Source organism: Rhinoderma darwinii, chromosome 3, assembly GCF_050947455.1.
Source record: "Rhinoderma darwinii isolate aRhiDar2 chromosome 3, aRhiDar2.hap1, whole genome shotgun sequence".
NCBI lineage: Eukaryota > Metazoa > Chordata > Amphibia > Anura > Rhinodermatidae > Rhinoderma > Rhinoderma darwinii.
In genome coordinates, this window is record NC_134689.1 from 425,252,546 (window position 1) to 425,272,468 (window position 19,923).

Sequence of the window (19,923 nt, forward strand, 5' to 3'; positions counted from 1 at the left end):
TATTAAGCCAAATATTACTTGTTCACTGAAAATTATTCAAGAGACTAAGGCAAAATCCCAATTTGAATCAATAAAATACCTGGGCTAACAGAACTTCTCCTCACTAGATTCCTGGCTCTCTAGACTGTGAACCCATTTTAATGGCTGCAATTTACATCCGCTGTATACTTACCGGATACCGGCATTTTCTGGCTCCTGACCTGGCACTCAAGTATATGGCGGCGGAGAACTGCGGCTGTTAAAATGGGTTCATAGTTTAGGGAGCCCAGAATCCAGTGAGAAGGAGGTCTGTAAGCTTAAGTATTTTATTGATCTTGTAGACCATCAATAGTCTCTGCAATAATTTTCACTGGACAAATAATATTAAGCACTGCTGACTTAGTTGGGTTAATTTTAAGGGTTGTAAATTTTTTGGAAGTGATCAAATATAGTGGATAGTGTAGGAAAGGAGGAAACAAGGTTTGACATTGTTTTAAGGATATTATTTGTGAAAGCGACAGTGTAGTGTTCTAAATTTTGATGTGTTGATGTATAGGTTGAATAAGCATCTAAATTGTGAGGACAAAGAGAAAGGGAAACAAGGGACATCAATAGAGCTATAGGGACATCATTTGAGCTATAGCTACATCCGGAAAACCACATTTCTGATGGACTCTTCTTTATGTAAATCCAGTCCACCTGGTAGAAAGTTTTTTTAAGTCTGTTGATAAGAAGGCTAATGGTATTTTTTAAAGACGGAGCAAATTAAATTAAACTAAATTAAGTTAAATGAAGAATTGTCAGTGTGTTATTCTTACTCCCTCTATGGGTTGCGAATCTTACCAGTTCTGGAGAGATGAAATAAGGAAGACGAACGGAGCTTCTCCACAGCCTCCTCAACACCGAGGGGATCCTTGAATAGACCGAAGTGATCCAGTGATGTCATCATGCCGGCCTGTGCAGGAATCCTTTTCCTGCGCTTGATAGGCTGAAGACCGAGCGTGGACTGTAATCTAATAAATGGCAGAGCATTGAGATAAATCCCTGCTCTGCCATTGTGTTCAACAGTATCTGTGTCCTAAGGATGCAAATACTATTGAGTGTGGCATCGTTATTGCTGTGGCAGCCATAGTGGCGCCACCAGGCATAGGGGGGCTCGTTCCGGCAAGCGGCACTGTTACCCTCATGTAGCGGGCCCCTGTAGCAGCCACTATGACTTTTACAGCAGTAGTTACGCCACTGGGTAAATGGCTTAAATAGGAATTTCTGTTGGGTTTCCGCCAGGGTCGATAGCTTCAGACCCTGAAGAAAGTCTGTAATGCGCTCGAATAGCAAAAATAATAAATAAACACACCATAAATTAAAATGAATGTATGTTAGGCACCAGTGTTTTCCTGACAGCAGTTACTAATGTCTGTAGTGTAATATTTACTGTTTATACTAATGGGTGGGGGCTATGGAAATAGTAGGACTGCATCTGCCAAGAAGAACACAACCTGTAGCCCTTGTATATACTTGTGGGCAGCTGCTCAAGACCCAAAAAAGAGCCTGGCTAAGTTTCTGTCTCAGAAGATAAAAAACACAAATTCCTCCCTAATAATAGGAAAACTAAAATAACAATTTCATATTAAAGGTATGAAGCTCCACATCTAAAATATGTCAAATGTTGTCTATGGTTAATAACTAAATAATAATTAAGTTGAATAGTGATTACCAGTCTAACAGTTAAGTTTATGGATGTACTTTGATTGGCAGCACAACCACTCACGTCTAGGCTCATCACATTGAGGTCCCAGTGGCTTAAATGCTCTTTAACTGGATGCCTGGGTAAAACCTTGGGAAGTATCGGGAGGACTGCAACATCGGTGAGCTATAGCCACGACGAGAGATTGGCTAGTCCAGGCCGAGGTCATCATAAAGGGGCAAGAGGTCATCTGCTCTTTTAATGTTCCTTAGAGAACCATTGAGGGTAAAGGACAGGCCAAATGGAAAAAGCCAGTGGTATGGCATGATTTTTGCCTTTAACGCATTAGTTACCTGCTTTAGTTGTCTGCATTTGCTGAGGGTCATATGAGAAATGTCTTAAAAGATGAACACCTTTATTCTTCATTAGTCAATTTCATAAGCTTTCTGGCTTTCTGGAGATTTTTGTCATGGTAAATGGAGTTTAGGAGTCTGCATAATATATCCCATTGCTGGTCTCCATCTTTTCAGCCCGGTGTACGGTCTATGCGCCAATAATGTTTCATGTTTTGGGCTTCGTAGCGGCTTTTAGGATGGCATAGGTAGTGTCCATAATAGCCATTATATTGATGCTCCCTGGTGTCCTTCTTAGATGTAGGCTATTTATTAGTACCCTATAGTGCCAGCAGCCAAATAAATATTTAAGTGCAACCTAAAAACATTGATTTAAGGTTGATTGCCACATATGATATTTTTATGAAATGATTCCTGCACAGCTTTCTTAATGTCTGTATTTCTCAGACTGTATATAATTGGTTTGATCAAAGGGGTAAGCACAGTGTAGAGCAGGGATATAATCTTACTGATGGTCGATGTCTGTCCTCTTGTTGGAGCGACATAAACAGTGAACAGACAGCAGTAAAATATGGAGACCACAGTGAGGTGGGAGCTACAGGTGGAGAAGGCTTTCTGTCTACCGGTACTGGATGGAATACTTAAGATGACGGACACAATTTTAACATAAGAAGTAATTATTAATATGGTTGGCATGATGACTCCAGGTATACCTAGTAAAGAGACTTCAAGATGGACCATGAAGTTATCAGAACAGGCAATTTCTAGCAAAGGGACGAGGTCACAGAAAAAATGGTCAATGATATTTTGTCCACAAAACGTTAACGTCAATATCATTATAGTGGTAACGAATGCAACAGAAAAACCCAACAACCAGCAGATGACGACCAGTTTCATACAATACGGACATGTTATGATAGAGGAGTAACGGAGGGGGTTACAGATGGCCACATATCTGTCATAAGACATCACTGTGAGAAGAAAACATTCACAAGCTTCTGAAGTACAAAATAAATAAAACTGAGTGATACAACCAGTAAAAGTGATGGTCCCCCCATTATTCAGAAGAATGTGGAGCATTTCGGGGACAATATCTGAGGTCAACAAGATGTCACTGATGGACAGTTGTGTGAGGAAGAAGTACATTGGAGTGTGGAGGTTCTTGCTGGTGGACACCAGGCTGATGATCAGGAGGTTCCCACATATTGTAAAACAAAAAATCACAATGAAAACACCAAACAGAAAAAATCTTAAACATTGACTGCCTTGAAATCCTAAGAAAAAAATCTGTCACCTCAGTCAGATTCTTCTCCTGCATTTAGAACAATAACTTAGATCTCATGTTAAGTCAAGATATTCAGAATACAACATCCCTATATTTATAATAAACTAAAAGACATAATTCCTTAAATAATAAACCCACAACTTGAGTACATGTCTGTTCCTATTTATTATGACCTCCAATGCAACATATAAGTAAAACGGCCCATACACATCAGATCCCATGACAATATGATATGTATGGGGTGATTCTACTGTCTACCCTACCTAGGTATATATAATTAGTTAAAAATATTTTGTCCAGTGACTTTTAACCCGATCCTCCCTTTAAAAATTATATAAATTCCAATAATCATAAATATTCATTCAAATTAGCATTTACTTAACAGAACTTACATCAGGTCCATGTCTATGTACTTGAAGAAACATTTCTTTATAGATAAAAAAAATAATTACAGTTATAGTCAATATTAAGGGGGAAGATCCCAGGATGTATCTGAGGACTGTTCAAGATCAAAGGCTTTCCAGTGTAATGAAGTTGTGTGATATAATATATAGTGATCAGACACATGGTCATAGTAATAATATATGAAGCATAAAGTGATGAGTACCTGTATATATACACAGAATGAACACAGGTGACGTGTAGATAAACTCTATGGAGATGGTTTTCTTTGTTGTCTCCTGAGCTTCTGTTGAGTGAATAAAATAAAATTAAACTTATTCATCATTAACTTTTACTTTACTTTCTTGGTTTGCAGATCAATTAATTTCATCCTAATGGAAATAAAGTTAAACATCAAGGGGGAAAAGTTCAGAAAGTAAAACACTGATTAGATGCTAAAACTAAATAAAGTAAAAAATACTGATAACTTTTGTACTGAAAACTTCACATAAAGATTAGCAAGTGTTATATCAAGTCCAGAGTCAGCGCAGCGCCTACCAGGAATTTCCCAGCACTTCATGCTTCCCTCTGCTGACAAGCTTTATGGAGATGATGATTTCATTTTCCAGCAGAACTTGGCACCTGCCCACACTGCCAGAAGTACCAATACCTGGTTTACTAACCACAGTATCACTGCTCTTAATTGGCCAGCAAACTCGCCGACCTAAACCCCATAGAGAATCTATAGGGTATTATCAAGTGGAAGATGAGACACCAGACCCAACAATGCAGACGAGCTGAAGGCCGCTATCAAAGCATCCTGGGCTTCCATAACACCTCAGCAGTGCCACAGGCTGATCTTCTCCATGCCACACCGCATTGATAACACCTCAGCAGTGCCATAGGCTGATCGCCTCCATGCCACACCGCATTGATAACACCTCAGCATTGCCACAGGCTGATCGCCTAGATGCCACGCCACATTGATAACACCTCTGCAGTGCCACAGGCTGATCGCCTCCATGCCACGCCGCATTGATAACACCTCAGCAGTGCCACAGGCTGATCACCTCCATGCCACGCCACATTCAGAACACCTTAGCAGTGCCACAAGCTGATCGCCTCCATGCCACGCCACATTGATAACACCTCAGCAGGGCCACCGGCTGATCGCCTCCATGCCATGCCACATTGATAACACCTCAGCAGTGCCAACGGCTGATCGCCTCCATGCCATGCCACATTGATAACACCTCAGCAGTGCCACCGGCTGATCGCCTCCATGCCACACCGCATTGATAACACCTCAGTAGTGCCACAGGCTGATAACCTCCATGCCACACCACATTGATAACACCTCAGCAGTGCCACTGGCTGATCACCTCCATGCCACGCCGCATTGATAACACCTGAGCAGTGCCACAGGCTGGTCACCTCCATGCCACGCCACATTCAGAGCACCTTAGCAGTGCCACAAGCTGATAGCCTCCATGCCACACCGCATTGATAACACCTCAGCAGTGCCACAGGCTGATCACCTCCATGCCACACCGCATTGATAACACATCAGCATTGCCACAGGCTGATCACCTAGATGCCACGCCACATTGATAACACCTCTGCAGTGCCACAGGCTGATCGCCTCCATGCCACTCCGCATTGATAACACCTCAGCAGTGCCACATGCTGATCACCTCCATGCCATGCCACATTGATAACACCTCAGCAGTGCCACCGGCTGATCGCCTCCATGCCATGCCACATTGATAACACCTCAGCAGTGCCACCGGCTGATGGCCTCCATGCCATGCCACATTGATAACACCTCAGCAGTGCCACAGGCTGATTGTCTTCATGCCACACCGCATTGATAACACCACAGCAGTGCCACCGGCTGATCGCCTCCATGCCACGCCGGATTGATGCCATAATTCATGCAAAAGGAGCCCTGACCAAGTATTGAGGGCAGATACTTTACATACTTTTCAGTAGGCCAACATTTCGGTATTAAAAATCACAATATAATTTTCTGAGACACTAAATTTTGGGTTTTCATTAACTGTTCCAATAATCATCAACATTAAAAGAAAAAAAAATGCTGGAAATAGATCACTCTGTGTGTAATGAATCTATAGAATATATGAGAGACACTTTTTGAATTGAATTACTGAAATAAGTTACATTTTTGATGATATTCTAATTTATGGAGAAGGGCTAGCAGATTGATAGATAGATAGATAGATAGATAGATAGATAGATAGATAGATAGATAGATAGATAGATAGATAGATAGATAGATAGATAGATAGATAGATATAGATTTATAGTACCGAATTTTAAATTAAAGTATATTAGTAAGTGACTTATTTTTACATAAAAATAGGAATGCAAAGCAGTTTTTTTTAAATTTTGGTCTGGATAATCCCTTTAATGGCAGAAGATGATAGAGAGATGGAAGGTAGGAAAGAAGTTTTACTAAATGAAATAGTAGGATTGTGACATCTCCTTCCTGTATGTATAGGGGCTATTAGGTCTTATGCACATGGCAGAGCTGCGTGTACGGCGTCCATATAGAGCCATAGGTACCGCGTGTCTGCATGTACCATGGTATATTGCCCCCATATGGCACCATATTTCAGAACTATTCACCCTAGAAATAATGCTTTATAATAAAATCTCTGAAAACCATTTATAGGAAACCCCTGAGGTCTCCAAAATGTCGGGTGCAGTGCTGGAGTTCAGAGCAAAGCGCTAGCTGATGCTCTGCTCGGGGACTCCAGCAATAGGCAATGCGACTGCCCCCCGCGCTGAAGACATTGATTTCACGTCGACACAAACAGCACAGGAAGCAAGCCCTCAGTCACGTGGGGTCGTGTTGGCATGTCATCAATATTAGAAAAGCAGGACTTCCGGGAACAAATTACCGGCTTGGAACGACATGATTTAGTACCAAATTTTTAATTAAAGTAAATTAGTAAGTGACTTCTTTTACATAACAATAGGAATTGGGTGCTGTGTGTACCCAATGGGGTTAAATTGCATGACAAAAAGTCCCAACAAGGATGGAATTTGTACCGATGCGGGCAGAGCACAATTCACACTCGGCCATCTTGTCAACATATTCTCTCTTTGCTGTTCTTTTCCAGCTATTTTATAACCAAACCTGGTCCCTAAAAAGTTTTCACAAAATTTGAGAAGTGTTTGTAATATGTCTCCTAAGTTACTTTTTCCTTTTTGAAAATCAGATGTAATTTTGAGTTCTAAACAATAAATTAAATGGCATGTAAGTACTTGACTAGTGTATAAAATGTTCAACAGCAAAACATCTACACAATTTTTATTTTTTCTTGTAGTATTAGTCCCATAGAATGAGTTCATGATTTATACAAGTTTTTAACCGCTTCCCGACATTTGTCGTAGGTATACATCATGGAAATCCAGTACTTCCCGCTAAATATTGTGTGCTCAAGACAAACAGGGAAGCGGTTACTGTGTTAAAATACAAAGTCACAAAGTTAAGAGGGCTGTTGTCCCTGACAGCAGGCCATCTTACAAAATGCCTTGGGACTGACATGCTGATCGCTGTGATTGGCCTGTCAATTCAGACTAGCCAATCGTGTTTTTTTGTGGTTTTAGCGAATCACTGTGACAAAGGGCACAGAGCATGATAAAGCTGCTCCGTATACAGGATACAAAACAGCTGTATCTCAAAAAGTAAAAATAATTTAGAATAAAATGTAATTAGAAAATTGCACAAAACACAAATGATAGACATTTAAAAATAAAAAAATAAAAACATATAAAACTTCTCTCACTAATGCTTTGTGGCCTTAGTAAAGAATACTTGTTGGTATGGTCCACCTAATATGTGTGATACCTTTCCTAGTGTCCCCTCCATGATGTATGCATGATACCCTTGTACTCAACCCATTATTTACATGAATATGGTATGGACATGCTGATTTGTGGCCACTTATTTTGTGTAACAATGTGATCAGTTACATAGGGGGTTCTATAGTAGCCATGAGCACCCAGCCCTACTTACAAATGTGTAAGAGATTTTCTTTGTATCTGCACAACTTTGCAGAGACCTACAAGCACCTTCAGTACAAATTTCTCCCAGTACGAGAATCTTCACGCCTAGACGCCTTTCTGCTAATACTTGGTGCTCCTACCAAACTTCTCTCTAAAATAAATGGGTCTACTACTGAGAAGTGCCCTGGAAAAACCTTGTTATTTTTTGACATGGGGAAGAGAACTGAAGATGTTTTGTTTTTTTCCAGAGATGAAGTGTCCTTTATTTCTTAACAATCTCACATTTTTCCAGGTGTTAAAAATTAAGCAGAACTCCTATAAAACTGTCACTAGGTGGTCTACAAACTAAATCTGCTGTACGAAAGATCTGCAGTACAAACTAATCCTGAACCATTCAGGTAATTGCTGCCTTATTCTGCTTTGGGCCCCCTCAGACTTCTTCTGACCTTAATGGGGAGACCTTGCTTCCCACATGATTACAGTAGCTAATGTACTAATCCCTCTAATTATGAGCAAACAAGAGGTTCCCACTGCAGATGTGGTAACTAAAATGGATTTCATACTCAGACTCGATGAACATGAACACCTGGAAGCCCTGGATCTCATTCATAACCTCCCCCTGTCTCCTAAATCTTCCTCACTAACGTAACTTCTGCTATAAACCTCTGTTAATACGGCGAGCTCTGTACCCACAAAATCTAACCCAGGACCTTCTTGGTATAGTAAGACCTGGTTTACCCGACCAATTTCTGATATTTGAAGGATTCTGTAGATCATATCATCCAACTGAATTCTGGAAACTATGTAAACGGTTCCTTGTCATTTGCCATAGTACAAATACAATCGGCACTGCTCTACAAGAACTGCACTATAGCGTATAGGACCCTCAATTAAACAGGAGGAGCCCATCGTTAACAGCGAGTTCAGACGTAAATAGATGTATCTTTGTCTTGACTTTTAACGCATTTAATACATAGTGGAAAGAAACTTTAACTTGACTAATTAATGGTTTTCAATGGCTTAAGTGATAAGTAATCACACTGCAGCAAGTTATCAGAGATAAGATAAAGATTATAATAAAAGAATGAAATGAACAGAAAGGAAAAAGGAAAAGGGAAATGGAAAAGGGGGGGAAGGGAACAAGGTCAGGAAATAATCACTGGAAAGACAGGCACTCGGCTCAACATAAATATCAAAAATATCAAATTTTATTAGCAACATTAAATAGATATGACAAGGTAGCATCAATTGCAGTCCTGTGTCTAAATAACAAAGTAACACAACACAAAAGACAAAACACATGCATAAATCACAAAGAGAAAATATGAGGGAGAGATCCTCCAGCTCACCTGACACGTAGCTTATGTGTCGTAGACGTCGCTCGGATCCTCGTGTCGGTGCACGATAAGTGGAAGGCAAACAGAAGCAAGGGGTTGAATCCAGCGCTGTAGAAGGTAAAACGGAATCTTGTTCCAAGTTTACTGCTATAAAATTAAAAAGGTCCAAAGGTATGGAGTCCTAATGTGCAGGAAGGAATGTCAGTCCAGTCGTAGAGCCTACGCGTTTCAGACGTGTTAGACGTCCTTAATCATGGCTGTTTTCACAGCAGCCATGATTAAGGACGTCTAACACGTCTGAAACGCGTAGGCTCTACGCTGCACATTAGGACTCCATACCTTTGGACCTTTTTAATTTTATAGCAGTAAACTTGGAACAAGATTCCGTTTTACCTTCTACAGCGCTGGATTTAACCCCTTGCTTCTGTTTGCCATAAATCACAAACATACATAGACGTTACACACCATCGGCCGGGTCAAAAATGGATTAGCCCACATATAGGGGCATGTATATTATGCCCAAATCACGTTGCATATAGTCGCAACCAAGTTAATTGCATAAGTTGAAGCCATACAGAAATACCCGGTCAAATTTGAACACGTATGACTAATGCAAATGTTGGGCTGAATGTAATCCCATCCAGTAAAGGGAAAAACAGGGGTGAATGATCCAACTGGTGTATACCACGTAAGTATAAGTAACTAATCAGCTGCAGGTGTATAATGAATGCTCCTACCACCCAAGTAATAATTGTGTCGACCAGAACGACATAAGCAGACATCAGAAATTGACCAAAATATGGAGCTGATTATTGCGATAGAGCTCCAAAAACATATATATATATATTTTTAAAAAGAACTTTCTCCATTTGGCGATAGTCCATATATGACCTTCACACTCCCTACCGCTGAAGTCACTTTCTTCTGAGTCAGTATGTTACATAGCCCCAGTGGGGAAACCCTTTTTTGTGCAATGTAAGGGTGTCCTGTACATTGAGTAGGCTCGGCGGGTGCAATGTACAGATTGAGAGCCACTATCATTGACGCCAAAAGAATAGAGAGTTTTTCTCAAATACTTTCAAATTCATCCATGCTATATGTGCATAAGGTATGTTCTAAAAACCTCAGATATCTTTGGGTTTGGAAGATACCACATTGTTTCCATTTCTCAGAAAAATCAGCCATTGTTGAAAAGAGTATTTAATGCCTATCACTAGCATTTGCTACACTTCTAATATTGTATATCTGCAGTAGAAGAAAATCAGAATATAAATCCAACATTTATTGAAATTTGTAGTGAAATCTAGTATTCATTTTAGCATAGAAACAATAAGTGCAAAAACCCTGTAATCAAATAAGTCGTTTCAAAAAGCATTAATAAATAAGTAAGAGGCAGCCTATCTGGAGATTATAAAGCATGAAAATATCAGGGGGAAGTATCTGGACTAAGTAATACCCAGTACCAATTACATAACAAGAGAAAAATCTCATTATCACGTAAGGCTCGATGCTCTTAGTACATTGTGCCTTAGACTCTAGAATGCTAGAAGATCTAATAGATTAATTCTACAGGCCCCTGAAGATTTACGGCAGATGTAGAAAGTAAAGAAACGCGTAGGGCTGGGACTTGGTAGCCAAATTGAGAGTGTGCTCCAATAGGACTGGTACTTGACAGGCACACTGACAAACATATTCCGATAGCACTGGTATTGTTCATTGTGTACCTGGTGCCGGTGATTAGGATTGTAGAGTCTACAAAAACAGTCCAGTGTTTGTGCGTTCACAAGTGGGGTCATAGATCTCTACTTGTACTACCAACATCTACTGTTTCATATATATATATATATATATATATATATATATATATACTTTTATTAACGAGAAATATATAAAAATATCATAATATATAAAAAAAATAACCAATAAGATAGATAAGCGACCATTATTTTTGTGGAGCACACATATTTGTCTACCATATTTACTTCAATTAATAAGTGTCAATGTAAAGTGTGAAAGCACTAGATAAATTAATATAGATACACTGGTATCATCATTTAGTTCATGCAGATATATTCAATGAACCAAATGTCAACGGTTATATGATAACCAGGAACAATAATATCCCTAATGGGCAAAAGAGTCAGTGAGAATTTCATGTATGTGCCATTAATATATATATAGGTAGAGATAAGCAGCACTCTGCGACAGATTCCAACACGGTAATGGGTGCAAGCAGGTAATCCAGATCCGTCGATTATAAGACATAAACAAAAGAAATCCCAGAGCATTCCGATGGTTCCAAAAAGTATGTGATTTCTTCAGTCAACAGCTGCAACGTTTCCGTCCTTCTTTAGGACCTTGATGCTTGAAAAAGGTCCTATAGCAGGACGGAAACGTTGCAGCTGTTGACTGAATAAATCACATACTTTTTGGAACCATCAGAGTGCTGTGGGGTTTCGCTTCTCTCCGCGGTTAGAGCGGGGCAGCTGCTATGTGTTTCCACCATTGCAGCCATTGACCTGCTTATTATGGTGCACAGACACTGGCTGTCACACAGGACGAGAATACTCTTCCTGATGCGCCAAGTACCCGCCGCTCATGATGAGTATTCTGTGTTGAAAACCAGCTAATCCAATCCCCTATATAATTAGTAAATAAATTGAATTATAGTGGTCTTAGCACTGAACCCTGGGGTCACTACTTATAACCGGGGACCATTCAGAGTAGGTTTCATTGACCACAACTCTTTGGATATAGTCCTTGAGTCAATTTTCCATCCAATTACAAACGATACTTTCTAAATCTACTAGTCCCCCAACCTAAATCTTTTTTTAAAACAGCCACGGGTGAATGAGGGCGTGATGTAAAAAAAAAAACAATTGCACTATAGGCAGAGAAAGTACTAATTATATGCTGAATTAAATGGTTTGGGAAATTTCAGGGTAATGTAAGGTAACAATTCAAGAAAAGATTTTTAAGCATTATAATTAGTATTTGTCTTTCCTCCTCCATTGAGGGCTTAGGGTGGGACAGGTGTAGCGGTACTTTCCTGGTTATGTGCTAGTGATGTATTATTTGTGTATTGCTTTAAAAAAAAAAATTATAAGGATAAAAAAATAGTTATGGAACAAAAGTACAGTCCAGGTTTGATACACAGATTAGCAGCATAAGGTTGTAGCATGAAGCAGAGACATGATTAGGAAATGGTCCAGGTTAGGTACACAGATAAGCGGCAACAGGTTGTAGCGTGAGGAAGATAAGTGGTCAGGAAATGATCGAAGTTTAGAACACAAATAAGCAGCAATAGTTTGTACAAGGCAGGGCGTGGTCAGGAAATAGTCCAAGTTTGGTACACAGATAAGCATCAATAGTTTGTAAAGAGGCAGGGATGTGTTCAGGAAACGGTCCGAATATGGTACACAAATGAGCAGCAAAATTTACAGTGTGAGACAGAGATGTGGTCAGGAAGCAATCCACGTTCGGTAAACAAATTACCAGAAACAGTTTGTAGAGAGGCAGCAAGAAACTAGATTACAGACAGGAAGCCTTATAGTTTGTCAGTCAGGAAGTACAAAGGCCAGAGTTTTATAGCAAGGGAAAAGGGTGAAACCAATGAAGGCAAAGAATCGCAAGAGGCAAGAATCAGTAGAACCTAAACAATAGATTTGGGAGCGATGCTGTGCAAAAACACCTGTGGCTTAATGAGAAGAGCTGCTACCTGGGACACAGATGTTTCTGAGTTCAGATCCTAACACAGAGCGGTTAAGCTGCAATGGTGGGTTTACAGTTAGACCGTTGAATGATTTTTGTGAGCGGCAAACGTGGGTTAATCTGAATGGAACTTTTTTTTACAATGTTATAAAAGGAAGTTACCTCACAGAACCTGGCTCCAGCTATGATAGCCAATCGTTGTCCACAATGGTGCCATCAGTAAGGCCGACATGTCACTGATCCCTACTGTGGCCAGTGATTGGCTGCAGTGGTCGCATTTTTGAGATTATGTTATCAATGGAGATGCATAGACAAAAGCTGAGGTGTGGGGGTTGGTGGTGTATTACTCTTTTTGTTACTTTATGCTGTTGTATGAAAAAAAATGGGGCTGTAAAATGTATAATCTCTACAATTATGTAACTTACAACTAAATGTTTAATATATTATTATAAATTAAAAATGTCATTCTCAGAAGATGCTAATAACTTTTGGATTTCTTTCTTTATATTCCTCTATTGACCGCAACACTGGGGACTCATAAGACAATAGCAGAAAGATCTGCCAAGAGTTCTTCAACCTGGCACATTGCCTTCACTACATACATAAATATCCACAGGCAACGCTTCACATTCATGTGTCTGATGGCCATAGAAGCTAACGATGCCGCTGTCTAACACTGTCATCACCTTTGGGACTCGTCTTGAGAAAAGAACTGAGGGAAAAACTTAGAAAAATAAATATGGAAATGAACGCTGAGGCCAAACAAATATCTAATGTGAGTATTGTTATGGAAACTATTGTGTAACATACATAAGAAAAGATTTTAACAAGTGTCTGAGATCCATTTATGTTAAAATAGGTAAAACTGTCTCATTATTTATCTGCCTTTAAAATGGCTAAAGAACTTAGATTAGTCATATTGTATTTACAATTAATATTTAACAATGTTATTTATTAATATTTTTTTTATTTAATTGTTTTATCTCTGCATTTATCAGTAGAAAACTTTCATTAATGATATTGTATAGATGTTTCATATTATTAGTTATTTATGTATTTATTTATTTATTACATTTTTTAGTATGATTATTATTATTATTATTATTATTATTATTAAAAAATATATTTTATTATTATTATTTTTATTTATTTTTTGTTCTTGCAGAAATCAGAAAAAATATAAATATGTTTTATACAGTTGATGTTTAATAGTATTTTTTGATGATTAATATGTTATGTACAGTTGATATTAAAGATTGCTATTTTTATATTTATTTATATATTGTTTTTTTCCATTGAGTTTATGTTTGATATTAATACTATTTATTTTTTTAGCTCTTTGCAAACTTCAAAAACTTATATAAATTTTACACATAGCTGATGTTTAATATTGTTATTTTTATGTTTTTATTCATTCATTTATGCTTTTTTCAGAAACTACTAATTTAAAATAGGTTATATATTTTATATATAGCTGATATTTTGTATTCTTGGCAGTTTTAGATAATTTTTGCATTTACACATAATTATTTACTGCATGTAACAATTAAAATGTAAATGTAAAATTATTTTAAAAAATGTTGTTATTAATTAATTAGATTGAAATCATTAGATAGCAGTGAGTTAACTATAGGCATGCCTATAATGACCTCAAACAGTGCAGACCATCCATTGTGCATTCTGGGTCACTGTACCCCAAGCACAGAGGATTTTATGCTATAAGTATCCTGTATATGCCCTTATGCAATCTGAGAATATCTCATGACTATGGAACTGTAAATTATATTGTGTTAATTACCTTTTGTTAATATTGAAAAATACTGAGTATTTTGCAAATTTTTAAAGCATCTTATGTGCACTTGTATTTTTCTATTTTACCTTTGTTTGATACATTTTTAGTATCAGAGTTTTACTTCAATTAACAATTCTATGGCACGTGATGATGTTACAGTCACCCTGTCTTATATAAGCTATTGAAATATTCCAATGACCAAGTATGGGGTACTATGATCTTCTATGTTACTGAAAATCATCCTGCACCTATATAATATTTCATAACTAGTATAAGTCATTATATTGTATTTACTGATATCATAGGTTTATAATAAAAAAAAAAATTCAACATGATATAAAGTCATAGTATATTATACATTATGTGCTACAAAATCTTCTATGGGTCCATTTTGGGGCCACTCTTATTTTTGTGGCATTTCTTTCTACTTTGTAGGAGAATAATCTGACGACGGTCACAGAGTTTTTCCTCTTAGGATTTCAAGGTGGTCAACCTTTAAGAATTTTCCTATTCTGTCTGCTACTAATGGTTTACTGTGGGACAATATTTGGGAACCTCCTGATCATCACCCTGGTGTCCACCAGCAAGAACCTCCACACTCCAATGTACTTCTTTCTCACACAACTGTCCATCAGTGACATTTTATTACCGACTGATATCATCCCCAATTTGCTCCACCTTCTACTGAGTAATGGGGGGGCCATTACATTTATTGGCGGCATCACACAGTTCTATTTTTTTTGCGCCTTGGAAGCATTTGAGTGTTTTCTTCTTACCATGATGTCTTATGACAGATATGTGGCCATCTGTAACCCCCTCCGTTACACCTCTATCATGACAAGTAGACGTTGTGTGATATTGACTCTCATCTCTTGGGTGTCCGGATTTTCCATCTCTTTGATTTACACTTTAACAATTAAAAATTTGAAGTTTTGTGGACCCAATATCACTGACCATTTATTCTGTGACATTATCCCCTTTCTAGAGCTTGCCTGTTCCGACACCTTTCTTGTTTACTTGGAGATTTATTTAATAGGCATTCCCATTGTCTTCGTTCCAACCACAATCATTGTAGTGTCTTATACTTATATTGTTTTAGCTGTCGTAAGGATTCCCTCCAGCACCGGTAGACACAAAGCCTTCTCCACCTGTAGCTCTCACCTCATTGTGGTCTCAATATTTTACTGGACTATATTTAGTGTTTATGTTGTCCCAACAAAAGCACAAACACTTATAAGTAAAATGCTATCACTTCTCTACACTGTGGTTACTCCTTTAGTCAACCCTATTATATACAGTCTGAGAAATAAAGACATTTGGAAAGCCGTACAGGAAACAATCCATAAACACGAGATCTGGTAAATTATCAATAATATTATATACATCACAGAGGTTGTACCTACAGATACTGGAGGCATCAGCTTAATTGGTTTTATATGGAAATATTTCATTAGAAATTATTTCAATGTAAGACTCCATGAGTCTCAGGACAGACATTGATAGCATATCACTAGGATATATCAATGTCTAATCTGTGGGGGTCTGACTGCTTTGACTCTTGTCTATTGCTAGAAATAAGGGTGTTCTTACAGGGCCGATCAGAGCCTTGTGAACAAGCGCCGATCAACAAGAAAGCTTGTTGTTCGGCGCTCGTTTGCTCCTGTCACAAGGACCTAGTATGGGGACGAGCGATCGTTACTATGATCGCTCGTCTCCATACATTTCTATTTTGTCGGCAGCACATCTCCCGGTTGCCGACAACGATAATAGTTTCAGCATTTAAATAAGCCGATGAATGAGCGTTTGCTCTATTTACACAGGGCAATTATTGGCAACAAACGTGGCGGGAACGCTCGTTTGCCCGATAATTGGCAGACGTAAAAGGGCTCTAATTGGCTGTGAACTAGGAGAGTCTCATAGAATTTGTTTGATAACAAATTTTCTTTCTTTATTTCTTTCTTTCTTCCTTTAATTCTTTCTTTCTTTCTTTCTTTCTTTCTTTCTTTCTTTCTTTCTTTCTTTCTTTCTTTCTTTCTTTCTTTCTTTCTTTCTTTCTTTCTTTCTTTCTTTCTTATACTCTCAAGATCCTGTTCTAATTTTATACGGGGAGTACAGCTGAAAAAAACATAATTAATAACATAGAAATACATTGATATCCATTAGGCCACTTTGTCTCCACTTTCTTCAAGGACACATGCTCTGTCTTTGACTATAATGGGAGTAATTAATGGACTCGCTGACCTTAACCTATTGCCGATGCTCATCATGAGTGGCAGGATGTTGCAGCAGGAGGACGAGCGTACTCGCCCTGCTGATCGCGCAAGCATACCAAGTGTGCCCATTCGATCAGGCCATAATACACAGTCACAGCCATGATCTAACGGTGGGGATTAGAGGACCCTCTAAAAGTGAAAGAGTGAGGGGACCCACCTTTAATCAAGTCACAGGAAATCCCTGTGATGCGATTGAGGTCCATACTTTTTATAGATAGGCAGCCCAGGGTCCAGTTGTTAGGGCATACTTAGGCATGTCTTAACAACTACCTGTGTACTATATATACCAGTACATTATAGTAAAACATTTTTTACTAAAAATACCCCTATATGATACGGAAAAAAAAAGTTAAATGAATAAAAGAAAAAGAGTAATGTTAAATAAATTTAAAAAAATCTGTAATATATAAATAACACAAATGCATTAAAAATGCAAACTTTATTAAATACAAGTGCCAAAACATAAAATAATATACATTTAGAGAGCCATTCATTATGTCCTATGCCCTGTAGCTGTCGTATTCCATCTGTGTATGTGTCGTTAAGAGACACATACACAGATGAAATAAAACATGGCAGCCCCCAGTAAAGTAAGAAAGTGTTAATTAATGCTGAAAATGGCAATATCATCCAAGTATGCACAGGCAAAGTCCTGACATTGTTCTAACAGCCGGTCTACCAATCTTTGGAAGGTTGCTGGAGCATTTTTCATCCCAAAGGGCATTCCCAGGAACTCAACGAGTCCAAAGGGGGGTAATAAACGCAGATCGCTCCCATGTGTCCTCTGTTAGGGGTATCTGCCAGTAACCCTTGCTCAAGTCTAATGTTGTTACAAAACGAGCACTGGCCTGCCGATCCAGTAGATCATCAATCCGGGGCATAGGGTATGCGTCACTTTTGGTGGCATCGTTTAGGCACCGGTAATCTACGCAAAATCGCGTTGTACCATCCTTTTTGGGCATCAGTACCACAGGGGAGGCCCAGGGGCTCTAGGATGGCCTAATAATCCCAAGTTGCTTCATGTCACTCTTGATCATGTCCCGAACGGCGTTTTCCTGGAGTTTCCACATGGTGGTTGGTGAGAGTTGTCCGTCCAGGGACTGAGGAGAAAACGGAAGCTCTCTGTCCCAGCAAGGCTAGAATATCACCCTTTTGGATATCCGACAGATGGAGTCCCAGGGGCACTTGGCCCAGAGTACCCCCAGTTCGAACCAGATGTAGAAGGTTCAGGAGGGAGTTGTCTTCTTCCTTATCACTAGGGGGATAGCAGATGGCCAAAACAGGCAGGGACCGATCGTGGTACACTTTCAGCATGTTGATGTGGACAGTCTTTTGTTGCTGGCCACTAGGGTCCATGGCAATGACGTAGTTAGTCATTAAGTTTTCGGATAACTGGGTAAAATCCAATTTTGCTTGCAGCTTGTCGGCAGGGACAACGATAATCATGAGCACTTGTTGTCCTTCAATAAACTCATGGGTCCTGGCTTTCCAATCATACCAGGTCTTCTGGCGGTTCTGGGCCTCTCGCAGGTGTTATTTAGCCTAGGTAGTTAGTTGTGTAAGGGGATCTCGAAATTCCAGAACATAAGGAATGACAGAAAAAAATAGCTTGAAAAACTGAATTTCGGACAGCCCTGCTGTCTGGACTTGGACTCCTGTGGCAGCACTAAAGTCCAGTACTTTGGGGTTGTAGTAGGTTGGGGCAACTAATTGGGTTCAGGTGCGGGTGTAACCTTCCCAGCCTCTAACGAGCGTTCCAGGGTTTAAGTGGCGAAAAAATTCTAAGCGCGCTACAGTGTGTTTTAGAGTCTATTTTACCTTTTGGGACAGAAAGTTTTGTATGGACGGATGCGGTCCGTTATTGACTTTCGCCATCACCACCGGTGGTTCAAAGTAAAAAATGAAATCTTCAGGGAAGCGACCGGCGTCGTTTCTGACTCCGGAAGTTTACCACTAAAGGTTTCACCAAAAAATATGTACAGTTTTGTGGCGGTGGCATGCTCGGTTTACGCCCAACAAAAACGCTCGAAACGCGTAGTCGAAAACTTTAACAGAGTCGAAAACAGAACCGTGACCCGATGGACCCGAGCTAGGTGTCCATTTGTTCGCCTTGCAAAGCCAAACAATACAACATCTGACTCGGTCGTCTTTTCATAAAGGGGACTCCTCTTTTGCCCCATAAACATGGCAGAATGCCCTTATTTAGAGCTTAATATTGTCAGTTTTACCAAACTATTTCCGTAACCGCTCAATGTGTAGTTACGAGCCCCAAACTATTATATGTCACCATCTCCTGAGTATGTACAGCAAGACTCGTGACGATACGTCGCGCGCTTAGTGAGGAAACACCTGGTTAGCGACGCCTGTTTCGTTAGAAGCTGGGAAGGTAACACCTGCACATGAACCCAATTGGTTTCCCCCAACCTCCTACACCCCCAAGTACCGGACTTTACTGCTGCCGCAGAGGTCCAATTCCAGGTAGCAGGGCTGTCCAAAATTGAGTACTTAAAGCTCTTTTTTTCGGACAGCATTGTGGACAAAATTGTTGAGCAAACAAATCTCTGCTCAATAATTTATTGCTGTCAACCCCGGTAGTTTTTATGCCAGGCCATACAGGTGCGATGATCCCTTCCACCCAGGTCTCTCAATGCCCCATTGGCCCAAACCAGCATAGGAGAGGTTGGTCAGACCGGGCCAACCGATGGAGGTTCCCATCCATTTGTAAATCTCTATATTTTTTCGGGGGAAATTGTGGGAAAAAATATTAATGAGGGGCCTAACTTTAAAAAGGCTGTCAAAATTGGGGTCATCCTTGGGGGAGGGCACTGGGAGTTGTCACTAAAGTGAACCAATTTATGAAGGTCTTCAAAGCAGGGTCTGGTTATTGTATCGCGGTACAGAGTACAGTGATAGAAAATGTCCGTGGACCAGTAGGATCTCACTTTGGGCTTTTTAGTGAGACCCATGTTGAGGACTAACCCCCAATATTCCAGCATTTCTGCACAATTGGTTGGTTGCCAACGATTGGGCTGGGCATAAAAGGAGTTGGGGTGTTCTGAAAAAAGTTTGTGGGCATAAATGTTGGTTTGGTCT

The 19,923-nt window shown here is 39.4% G+C and overlaps 2 protein-coding genes across 2 annotated transcripts; one reads left to right on the forward strand and one right to left on the reverse strand.

Moving 5' to 3' along the window:
- Window positions 1-2,388: 2,388 nt before the first annotated feature.
- On the reverse strand, window positions 2,389-10,146 carry LOC142750678 (olfactory receptor 10A3-like). Its single transcript, XM_075859665.1, has 3 exons — window positions 10,131-10,146; window positions 9,067-9,201; window positions 2,389-3,290 (listed from the first exon to the last, which is right to left on the reverse strand). Exons 1-3 carry the CDS (start codon window positions 10,144-10,146, stop codon window positions 2,389-2,391), a joined length of 1,053 nt encoding a protein of 350 aa, XP_075715780.1.
- Window positions 10,145-15,919, forward strand: LOC142750679 (olfactory receptor 11L1-like). The gene is made up of 2 exons (XM_075859667.1): window positions 10,145-10,162; window positions 14,993-15,919. The coding sequence occupies exons 1-2, from the start codon at window positions 10,145-10,147 to the stop codon at window positions 15,917-15,919; spliced, it is 945 nt and encodes a 314-aa protein (XP_075715782.1).
- Window positions 15,920-19,923: the final 4,004 nt, after the last annotated feature.

Bases quoted from the DNA above. Each gene is read 5' to 3' on its own strand.
- LOC142750678 (XM_075859665.1), bottom strand. The intron at 3,291-9,066 runs GTGAGCTGGAGG...TTTTTTTCTTAG, and splicing joins ACACATAAGCTACGTGTCAG to GATTTCAAGGCAGTCAATGT.